This window comes from Cololabis saira, chromosome 19 (genome assembly GCF_033807715.1).
Source record: "Cololabis saira isolate AMF1-May2022 chromosome 19, fColSai1.1, whole genome shotgun sequence".
In the NCBI taxonomy this organism is placed as follows: Eukaryota; Metazoa; Chordata; class Actinopteri; order Beloniformes; family Belonidae; genus Cololabis; species Cololabis saira.
The window spans coordinates 12115318-12127723 of NC_084605.1; the positions used below are offsets into that span (position 1 = coordinate 12115318).

The 12406-nt window shown below is 37.3% G+C and overlaps 1 protein-coding gene across 1 annotated transcript; it reads right to left on the reverse strand.

Annotated features, from left to right (window-relative positions):
• Positions 1-591: 591 nt before the first annotated feature.
• cog7 (component of oligomeric golgi complex 7) lies at positions 592-11769 on the reverse strand. Its single transcript, XM_061708559.1, has 17 exons — positions 11328-11769; positions 8940-9088; positions 8640-8756; positions 7567-7735; positions 7382-7464; positions 7145-7267; positions 6862-7060; positions 5779-5906; positions 5509-5663; positions 5224-5340; positions 5064-5129; positions 4706-4892; positions 3640-3780; positions 3393-3476; positions 2694-2808; positions 2273-2416; positions 592-1397 (listed from the first exon to the last, which is right to left on the reverse strand). The coding sequence occupies exons 1-17, from the start codon at positions 11491-11493 to the stop codon at positions 1231-1233; spliced, it is 2310 nt and encodes a 769-aa protein (XP_061564543.1). The 5' UTR covers positions 11494-11769; the 3' UTR covers positions 592-1230.
• Between the last annotated feature and the right edge of the window lie 637 nt (positions 11770-12406).

Here is a 12406-nt window from a genome sequence, read left to right on the forward strand (position 1 = left end):
GAGGTTCTGAACTGCTGGGAATCTTAAATCCTAAATCCTATTACAAGCAAGAATTTGAACCTTTTTTTAAATGTAATTTTACTTTTAACACAGCAAACGCTCTCCTTGGTGTCCAATCATTTACAGAGCTTTGTAAGAGTTGAAAGCATGCTCATATTTTGTCTTTTTAAGCCCATAATGTGCTGTAATGTGTTTTTTTTCTAAAACATTTCAGTATTTTATATCCTGTTTTAATATTTCAATTTGAATATAAAGGTATAAAAGTGTTTGCAAATCATCGAGTTGTCTTGAAATTTTGCAAAGACTGAACGTGAGGTTAAATAAAATGGAAAAAGCTAATAAATGCCCACTACACTAAACTAAGCCAATGAAGTATTCCATTTAACCTAAAATCCAAAGATATTTTGACATTTTGCTTAAAGAATTAAGTAAATGATAAAATAAACTAACATTTTTAGATATTGTAGACACAGAGCTACCCACCTCTGGTTAATAGAGGTATTAGGAGAAATGGTCACACATTTAGTAAAATATAATGCTTTGAACTGGTAAAAATAACACAACACATTATATTATATTGTTAAAGTCAATATTTTATGTACAGATTTTCACAATACAGCATGAAAAGAAATAGAAAATAGGCTGATAATCAAAAAATGGTGTTACTAACAGATTTAACCAGCAGCCAACTGCAACAGATTCGTCACCCTCTTTACCCTTGAAAAGGAATGAATGTAAGGCTAAATGAACAAAAAAAAATCAATACAGTTCAAACAAGAAATATTACCTCAGAATAATTTAATTGCTGTGATCAATTATATTATGACATACAGTTAATTAAATATAATGGTCACATAATTTGAATGCTTTGACAGAACCCCTCCCCTCTGTATGAGTACTAGAACTTAAAATAACAATTACCTTCTCCTTTCTTCAATTGGATGATCAGTAAAACACAGATCAACATTAATCAATGAAAAGATGAGAACCATCCCGATTCCAATCCCTTAGAAAAAGAAAAAAAAATCCCACCAGTCCCACATTCATTTTAACTAAAACATCCCAACATGCTGGGACTTTAAGTGAAAATCCTCACTTTAAGATTAAAGGAACTGTAACAAGTAAACCAGCTAGTATTAATATTGCACTCATCTGCTTGTTTCCAACACAGAAAAGTCCCCACTGCTGTTCAGGAGCTTATTGCAGCTACAGAGTCCTTCTTTCTTGCTGTTAGTAGTCAATGCTTCGGAGTGCAGCGATGGTGGAGGTGAGGCGACGAGGCAGCAGCTTGGCCGTCTGCCTGTAGTCTTCCGGTTTAGTCCTCAGCAGAGTGACGATGTGTTGGAGGTTGCGTGACGGCTGCAGACCCAGAGCATCCATCACATTGCTCAAATAGTCTGAGGAGGACAATCAGGAATTCTGAAGTAAAATTACTGCAGACACATTCGTACGCAGCTTTTCAACTGATAATTATGCCACTACTTTGCAACTGCATTTTTATCAAATACAGATTAGGGCTGTTCGATTTTGCCCAAAAATAAAATCTCGATTTTTTTCTCTCAAAATCCGATTTTCGATTACGATTATTTTGTGAATTGACAAAAGGCAAAGAAATGATTTCAAATATGCTGTTTTTTTATTGAACATTTGCCCCATTGGGCTTTAAGTGCAAACTTTGCTCTTATTAAACCAAAAATAAATGAATAAAGTGCAAAACTCTGTAAAATAAGTTGAAAAAAAGTTTTAAAAAATATAATAAAATATAAAGTTTTATCTCTGAAAAAAAAAATCAGTAAATCAGCACTTGCAAACATACAGTAAGTTATATTTCCAATTAAATAAAACAAGACATTTTCTAATTAAACTAAACTGGGTCTTTGCATGCTAAATAATAATGCAACCCATGAAGGAGGTAGAGGTGTGTAATGTCAGTCATTACATTTGCTATTCACATTTGCAAGTTTTTTGCAAGGAACACGATGCCGCATCTGGCTTGAGGGATGCCCGGTGGCATAGTACAACGCCCCCTCCTACACTAAAGAGCCTCTCCGATGGGGCACTTGTCGCAGGTATTGAGAGGTATTTCCATCAATCATTAATATGTGTGCAGACAAGGTTAAAAAAAAAAAAAAAAAAAAAAAAAAAAGTAAAAAATCGATTTTACGAGTTTCACGTTTTAACATCGTTCTAATTACATAATTGCGATTACGATTTAAAATCGATTAATCGAACAGCCCTAATGCAGATCTGTCAACTATTTTGTTTACTGTACCAATATCTGTGGCCAGCTGTTTAGTGGAATGGGGCGTCAGCTGGGGGATGAGCAAAATAGCATCACAGTAGGTCTGCATGGTTGCTCGAGCAATAGAGCCCAACCAGTAGTCTGCTGTGTTGTCCAGCTCGGGAAGGTCGTCACCTGAGACAGCAGGAAGGTAGAGTTTCAGAAGCACTCTAGATTACAAGGTGTGAATGAGGAAGAACTAATGATGCTGACACGGGTACAGGTTAGAATTGTAAGTGTGCATCAAGATAAAGCAAAGAAGTCAAAAAGGTTTCCAGTGTCCATCTGTCTGGTTTTAAATCTAAAAGGGAAAAATAGTGGATTAAAAGAAGTGTGGAAAATTAGAGCTCCTCACAGGAAGTAAAAGTATTAGAAGGGAATGGAGTACACAAACAAATATCATGATTAAAACCTTGTTCTGGAGGGTAAGGCAGCTTTCCAGCATGTAAGGCCATCTCTAGTGCTGGGTCCTCCTGTGTCACAAAAGGCTCCAAGTGAAGAGGCAAAGACATCAGGTATTGCCCAATCTGTGTAGGAAATAAAAAATATTTAGTTTCATACATCTGGCAGCAACAGTATCACATATACTGCAGCTATACAGGACTATCTCAGAAAATTAGAATATTGTGATAAAGTTCTTTATTTTCTGTAATGCAATTTAAAAAAAAAACAAAAATGTCATACATTCTGGATTCATTACAAATCAACTGAAATATTGCAAGCCTTTTATTATTTTAATATTGCCGATTATGGCTTAAAGTTTAAGATTCCCAGAATATTCTAATTGTTTGAGATAGGATATTTGAGTTTTCTTAAGCTGTAAGCCATGATCAGCAATATTAAAATAATAAAAGGCTTGCAATATTTCAGTTGATTTGTAATGAATCCAGAATGTATGACATTTTTGCATTACAGAAAATAGTTGACTTTATCACAATATTCTAATTTTTTGAGACAGTCCTGTATTAGCCACCAATATGTCTAAAAAAAAAACCTAAAAAAAACATAACAGTCATTTCACAATTTCTTTTTTCACACATGTACTTATGACCTTTACCACACAATGAAATAAGATCAAATATCACTTATATTACAGTTAAACTTTACTAACATTTGTAATATACTCCTGCGGTGACAGGCTGAAGGTAGGCAGGTCTTCAGAGTAGCTCTCTCCAATACCAGAAACCTCCTGACTCTTAACAAGGAGCACAAATCAAACAGCATGAGGTCAGGATTACGCACATACAGTAAAAGGCTTCCAGCACTCGCGCTCAGTCAATCTCCCACCACTCACTCAAATCAAACCACATTTAGAACCATTCAAAATCAAATCCTCTTGAAACTTGACACGTAATCACCTCCATCTTGGAGACGAGGCAGAGCTGGTGTTTGATCTGCAGGAAGACGGAGTCGAAGGCCAGCTGGTTGGCCTGCTGATTGAGTCTGGTCAGAGCTGTTCTGGGCTCAGATAACAAGCTGGAGTTGCCGGTGCCCTTTTCCTACAAACATTGGGAATTATGTGCATTAGAGCAAATTATCGATTATTTCATTAATTGACAGTTGATAACCTTATCGATCGATCATTGATTAGTTGATAAGCAGCGTTTTTCCCCCATCTGAGATACAAACATAATTTTTTTTGCTTATATAAAATACAAAGGACATTTTAATGTATTCCTTAATCAAATATTTATTTGATACAAAAGTAACAAAAATACATTTTTGTACCACAAGGAATATAATATAAAGTGCACTTCAAGGCTATTAGTAGTAGCAGCAGCCATAATAGTGTCATTTGTGTCAAGCAAATTTTAAGTTCTAGTTACGTTTTAAGTTAGAGTTTTGGCAGTGTTCAAAATAAAATGATGAGACCTGATGTATTGGAGCACATTTTCTTTTAGTTAAAACTGTAGCGGGGACAGATGTTTAGAGGAACCTATGTATGTACCGGGTGAAGGCCGATTTATGGTTCCGCGTTACAACGACGCAGAGCCTACGCCGTAGGCTACGGCGGCGGCTCAGCGTCGATTTAAGGTGGAACCATAATTCAGGCTTTTGGGGAACATATCGGAGAACAACCAGAAGAATATAGAGTGGATTAAAAATAAAAGTTAAGCACTGAGCTACATGTGTGTCCCGTCTGGGCCATTGCAGACTCATTGCCTGAGCATGTTACTAAAACCAAACATATCCGCCGTCTCTTTCTTCTAACTTTATGTGCGCGGCGCGGCGCGTTGTGTCGCATTAAATGTGGTCCGGGCGTAATACCAGCTGGTGAAATTAAACGGGAAAAAAAAAAAAAAAAATAGATTAATTGTAATCGTTAATTTTAATCGGGTAATTTCATAACGGCAATTAATCGAAAATCGATTAATTGTTAACATCCCTAAACCAGACCTTTGGATACTAAAATCTGTGTCATACCTTTAATGAGTAGAGGACTTCCATCAAACTGTTATATTCAGCCACATTTCCCTTCTGGAGGTAGTTGTATTCCTGCCAAGGGTTTTTGGTGGCGCTCTTCCTCTCCGTGGAGCTGACCTCCTGAATGCCTGCCAGGGTGCGTGGGCTGTATGACTCTGACAAGTACTTGCCTGCCGTGCCAAGAATCCTATAGAAAGAATTGTTCATTAAAAGGGGGGGGGGGTGGATCATGCTTCACCTTAAAATCTGAGATTGTATATTCCCCACTGACTGCAACTGTCTAACGATATAAAAGGTTTCCTGTTGAATAAATACAAGTGAGACATTGCAAAACATTCAATATAAACATTTCTCTCACTTGTTTGATAGCTGCTGTTCAAAGGCCCCACACTGCCTCAGCAATTCTCCACATGTTGCAATGATCCTGCAAAAACCAGCATGAACACAGTAAATATACAGCATAATGATGTGCACTCAACTTACTTTACGTCAAAGCTTAAAAAACAAATAACAGTAACCTGACTGAGTTCTGGAAGGCTGTCCAGTCCTCTTGGAAAACAGACGAGCTTGGAATATCTTCAAGTTTACACTTCTTCCTGATTGACTGGAGCGTCGTGGAGAAGTCTGACACATACCTGGAATGAGTACATCATTTAAAACTGACACTATAAATCAATCAATCTCCAGCCAATCTCTACTAAAATCTGACTGGATATTACTACAATAAAAAAAGAGATAAATATATTATTTTATGCTTTTGTGTATAATATAGCATGCTATGATTGTAGTTAAAGGATCTTTACTTGGTAAAGAGGGCTTTTAGAGCTTTGAGGAGGCCACACACAGCAAGTCCATCAGATAGTCTGAGGCAGCGCTCCACAGCAGCACCAGCCAGACCAAACAACTTGCCTACAGAGTGGCTCAACTCTTCCACACAATCAATCACCTCCCCATGCTCCTGAAAAGAGGAGAGAACATGGAGTGTGAAACAAAAGTGAGATAAACAAAAAGAATACTGATCTTTAGACAGTTTGATGAACCTATTATCTGTGTGTATGCGTGTGGTGTCTAACCAGAGGAACAGCGCTGATCTGAATGAGGAGGTGAGCTTCCTCCAACTCTCCATACTGTAGCTGATAAGATTTGTAGGGATCATACAGCGCACAGACCAGCTCATTCACCTTGAGTAGATTATTCTCACCTAGACAGGAATAACAGATGAAAAATAAGAATCTGGATTCTTACATACTCTTATGTCTTTTAGGGATGGGCGGTATGGACTAAAAAATTTATCACGATAATTTCTGGCATTTATCCCGATAACGATAAAAATGACGATAAAAAAAATACCAATTCAACTCCACCTTTGTAACTATAAATCTATCACCACATTCAGTCTTTGTAGCCCCCAAAACACTGCTCTAAAATAATACTAAATGCTACTAAACTACACCAATTAAATTGAATTAATAAAAAAACAATTAAATTAGTACACCTGTACTGCAAAACTGTAATGACTCAAATGAAACAAGTTTGAAATGTAAGAACAGATTCAACAACAGATTTTTAAACTGTATGGTTAAAACGGTGGGATAACAGTGCAAACACCAAAAGTACCATTGTCCTTCAAGTTTTTCTAGCTTATAAAATCACAAAGTAGAAACAAATACAACCTGATAAATAAAGAAACAGGACAAATAAATAAAAGTTCACTGAAAATAAAATCCTATCAGTGATGACCTCTTCTAATATAAATAAAATGTGCAAATTAACCTGTGGTTGGAACATGCCACAAATTAGATACTATTGCAATTTTTGTTCGTAATAGTCAAACGTTATATCAAAATGTAACAACCATTTCCTTCTGTTTTTGCAGACTCTGCACATAATAGATGATGTTTGCTCCTCGTCACTCTTTTTAAATCCAAACCAGTTCCGGATAATGGAGCTGGAGCCTCGTTTAACAACGAGCTCCTCGCTCTCAGATCCGCCTTCCGCCATGTTTGTTACACAAAAACATCATCAATGGGAATTTATCGTTTTTTACCGCGAATTAACAAATTCTTACCGTGGGGAATGTTTTTGACGGTATATCGTAAACGGTAAAATATCGCCCATTCCTAATGTCTTTATACAAGTCGTATGTATGAACAAACCCAGGTGTGGGAGCATGGCAGTTTCCAGGCTGTGTCCAAAGGTGGATGTGGTTTGATGGAGTTCCAGCAGATTGTCGAGGCGTTGCTCTTGGGATGCCCGCTCCATGACTGTGCTCAGACACACAGGGATGGACGGCACCATCGCTCCCAGAGTCTGGATCAGTAGCACTGTCACCACTTCATTGGGGTTTTTGAACACCTGCGGCAGTTTCAGGTCACAGGTTAGTACGACTTCCATAGAGCCAACCAATATATCACACATTCTTACTGCAACATGCGTCACCTGGGTGGTCCACTGGAGCTGACCATGCCAACTGGAGAGCAAGGTGTCGTAGAATTCGGACAGCTGCTGATTGAGACCGAGCTCGCTCTGAGAGAGATCTTGCCATATGTTCACCAACTGGACCTGGAAATGCCGAAATAAATGTTCATCCACATGCTTAAATATAAGAGAATATGATTTTCTTATGACTAATTTGTTAATTAACTATGAAATCAGAGGTAGGCCTCTGGTAGCTACCTTGTGACACTTGTAGTAGTATGCGAGAAGCTGGGGCATTCTATCTATCTCTGTGAAGACTTTAACAAACAGCTTGGCCTGGTCTGTGGAGGAAAAGGAAAAAAAAATTGTAAAGTTAGTGAAAGCAAAATTACAAGGGACTTAATAAATTAGAAAATCACAACCATTTTCTCTTGAGTTTTTACCTAAGGACATGGAATTAAAAGTTGCCACTATTTGTGGACTAGCCATCGCCTCAAGTCTGTTTTTCAGAGCCTCGAGGTGGACACACTTCTCAGAGTAGTCCGGCGTGTCCACCAGCATGGCCAGGCTGTTCTGCATACTGGTCAGCTTGGAGGAAATCACTGCAAGGTCCTTGAAGATAGAGAAAAAAAAAGATCTACATGTTATCAATTAGGTCCACACAAAATATTTAAATGCTCCATCCAGGCCAGCTGACAGTCTTGCCGGGGCCCCGGACAAAATCATCTAAGATGGGTCCCCCTGCGCCCGGATCTCTCCTTCTCCCTCTTCCTCTCCTCTCCCTCTACTCTTCAGGTTTTTATACAAGCTAATGGACGTTAACATTAGAGCTAGCCAGTTAGGTTAAGTTACAAGGTTGGTAAACGTTGGCTGTGCTGTTTCTTACCTTGCTCTACACTGACTTTATTCCAGCTTCACCGTCACCACCTTTTTAAAATATTTGTGTAGAGAATCTATGAGGCCTCTATTTTCTTCTTCTCTTCTTCCATTTTCTCTTCTTGTCTGAGCACCGGACTTGTGCTGACTGGACATTTTGACCATTCTAATGGTTGAATTAAATGATAACATCAAATTTTGATCAGCGGCCAAACCATTTTTGTGTTGGGGGTTCTTGACCACAAGGACAATTAGGAAGAAAACAAATAACAAGCTTTTATGTAACTCAAATACTACATATTTTTTTCCACAAATAGGCATATTTTGAAACATTTTGAAAAATGATTCCATAATTTAATGAGAATAAAAAAAAAAAAATGTATTTTATTTTTTTCCAGTTCTGGGCCTGGGACAACAGACCCGTTTGTCCCCCCCTTATCGGCGGGCGTGGCTCCATCTATACCATACTTGAAGATTGTATCATATATATCTCAATGCCCTTCTGACCAAAACAAAAATACAGACTCCAATAAAATATAGATGTAACTTGAAATGTGGTCTCTCTAAATGAAAAATGCAAAGGTGTTCATATATAGCATGCAATAAGAAAAAAAGAAGTGGAAATGTCTTTCAGTTCAACCTGTGTTTTGAAGGTCTCCTCTATATCTGTGCTCAGCGTGCTCCACTTGTCTGCCTCCTGCAGTGCGTCTGCTGCCAGCTGCATCCGACCCTTCACTTGATCGATTTCCACCAGGACCTGGGGAATATGATTCACATTTTGTCAGGCTGTTTTGTTTTAATTGCTTTTTTGAATACTGCTTACTTTCAGAGAAACCATTGTAATAAAAATGATACCAGCCATATCAATGATTTGTTTCAAAACAATTAAATTTGATGATATATATCATGTACAAGCTTGATATCTATCAGGTTCACACACCTGCATGGACTGCACAGTGTCTTGCTCAAACTTCTTGATGTCCTCTTTCACCAGAACCATTTGCTCCTTTAGGAAGGAAGCTTCCTGCTTCAACGCCTCCACATCGCGCAAAACTCGGGGCATGTTTTGGAGGGCTTGATTACTGCTTTCTGCACAAAGATACACCATATGTCAGCTATTGGTACACCATTATAGTGCACAACAAGAAACTGATCGGCCTTCTCACCACTTTTGTGTTCACTGGCATACATTTTAAAACATAAAATGACCTATGTCAACTTAACAAAACCTCACAGATTGAAATATCGTAATCTTTATTCTTACTGTACAAAACATAACAGTTAATGTAATCTTAGAAGGTCAACAACTCCAATGATCATTGCTTACAGATCAAATCAGTGAAAAACTACATTTTCTTCGATCATTCCTGTTTATAGACACTGGTTTCTAACTGATGTGTCTGGTGTTGTAGCAGTAAAATTTGTAGAGCTTGGATGATCATTTTATTAATCAACTGGCAAAAACATTGTGTGTACCTTTTAAAAACAAACTAGTCATAACTTTAGCATAAATGAAAAATATAAATGTTTTCTGTTTATGTAAAGCAAAGCTAATGTGTGTGGATTTTCAACTTTTGGTCATCAAATCAAGACATTGGAAAATATGACAATCAGTATATTCTGGCATTTTGTAGACAAACTGCTCACTCTCTCCCAAAAGTAAGATAATTATACCTTAGTTCCTGTTTTACCAGTGTAACACAAAAGCATGTTCACTTAAAGTACATAATGTGTCATGTTGGTGACAGAGACATGGTAATAGATTGGGTTTGCTTGAACCGTGGTAGCGTCCGATGGCCTATCCTTTCACAGGGCCCCTAGGGAGCACTGTGCTGTTGAGAAGTGATGTTGTAAAGGTGAGTTGTGTTTGATCTGAAATACTGTTCATTAACATGAATAAATTAGGTTTTTCCATCAAATCAATCCTTTGTAAGAACCCCAGTGTTATCCCAGTGTTCTCAATCGAGAACCAGAACTGGGGAAAATTTAATTATGTGTAATTTAATAAGGTTGCAGTTGTTTCCAGGGCAAAATTGTGAATCTCACTGCACAATATTCGATAAACAAACCAAAAAATGAAAACAGGAAGCTTGTTAAATATTTGGAAGTAAAAATGATGAGCTATCGTGGGTGTTGGTAAGATGCAGTACTCGAGTTGTAAAAAAAAAAAAAATCAGGGGGGATGGTGGATTTTATCATATGGGGACAGATAATTTGTGCTGATTACATAATATAATATAATAATATATAATATATTACAAACAATAGCACTGACCAAAACACCTGCAGAAATACTGCAGGCATGACATAGCAGCAATTAAATGCAGCCTTCTGTAAGCTTTAAATATCCACTGGGCTTACATCAAATACATCAAAACACAAAAATAAAAAACAGTTTTCTGAACTTATCAATATGCCTCTGTCCTACACAGCATAAGTAAAATGGATCACTGCAAAAACTCAAAATCTTAACAAGAATATTTGTCTTATTTCTAGTTAAAATGTCTCATTTTAGTAAAAAAATCTCATTACACTTAAAACAAGAATCATCACTGGAAAAAAACAACAATTTTCACCTGTTTCAAGTAGAAGTTGCATTCATACTCAACTAGACACAGTGTCAATCTACATTTACCCTTCTGTCGAACATCTTCTCATCAGTTTAATATTTAATTTAGAGGTCCTAAACTCTGGAACAATTTAGATATGTCTCTGAGGTCCACATTGTCATTTATAGCCTTCAAAAAATTGCTGAAAAAACATCTCATGTCCCAATTTTTCAATGTATTCTCTATTATGTATCTTTGTTTTCTTTTCATGTTTATAATTAGAGTTGTCCTATGTTTGTACATTTAATTTTCTGTTTACAGTAGATGACGGGAGTGGAACTCTGTACAAGCCCTTTGGGCTTCGTTCCCTCATTGCATTATTTTTTTTAAATTGTGCTAAATAAATAAATACAAATAGATTTTCACTTAAAATAAGTAGAAAACTCTGCATGTGGAACAAGATTTTATTGCTTGTAATGAGAAGATAAATCTTGTCCCACTGGCAGATTTTCCTAATTATTTCAAGTGAAAATTGACTTGAAACAGGTGAAAATTGTCAAATAAGTTATTTTTCTGGTGTTATTTTTCTGGTGATGACTCTAAATGTTGAAATAGCAGTAAAACCACATTCATTGATGAAATGACATGACATGAAATGACAGGGATGGAAAGGGGGGATGGCAGTTTTACAGGGGGGATGATTTGGACCGTTTTTATTTCAGGAATTTCCTTTCACTCCAGTACTGGTAACATGTATGTATCTGGTATCTGTTTCTCACCCTCGATGGCATTGTTGACCTCCTGGATGAAGAGCTGCAGCTTCATGACCAGAGTGGCTGCGTGGCTGTCAGCTTTCCCCGGGGCATCTTTCTGCACCACCTTGAAAGCGCCGTTCACCCAGTCTTTCACATCAAAATCATCGTCCAGGAACTTGGAGAAATCCATGTCGGTCCTGCAGCAGTGTTTTAATCAGCCTTTAAAACTTCTGGTGCAGTTTGTGTCATCGACCCATTGCTAACACTAAGTCTTCCCAAACAATGGCTTCGACACGAATATAAAATAAATAGCCCAGGAAAAGCTGATTATCATTACAACTAAATACAGCTCCAACAATGCAACTGCCTCCTCCAGAGTTGTTTTTAAATGTTAGTGGTTTTAAAAGGGGAAAAGTAAACACACATTTCTAATAAGAGCTTTAAAATGACAACAACTTCCCGTTGTGCTTTCTATTTACTTTCCCCAGAAACGAAGGCTTAAACATGAAGGGCCCACTTACAAAATAAAATAAAATAAAACTGTTTTCAAAATGAGTTTACTATTTGTTTTGTTTATTCAGGAAGCAGTGCTTTTATGAAATATAAACATGAACATATAACGTCAATATCGTGAGTAGTGTCACACAATAGTAGGACCGTACGGAAACATTTTACAGCTGCAGCTGGAGTTGACGTGTGCCTAGTCGACAGATGGCGATCAAGCTCTTCAAGGAGTTTAAAGTATGCCTTAATCAAACTCATTTTAATATGTGCCAGAGAATTATGCCAACCATCGTTTCGCCTATACAGGTTTTTAAGATATCTAGTTGTTACAATAGTTTTCCTACACTAGGTTCTATTAGATGACTGACATTCAAGATAGGCAGGGCTGAATATGGAAGGAGTGCATTGCTGCAAAGCCACAGAAATGAAGTAAACCAACAGAGATTTCCATTGATCATTTGAAGTTTAGTGTGTGTGGGGACTACTGTCACTGAAATGCAGTGACATTGTCAACAAGGTCTGACAACATACCGAGAGACCCGCAGTTAATGTTAGTTTTGGATTAAGTTGTTTATGAAACAAGAAATTACATGCATATT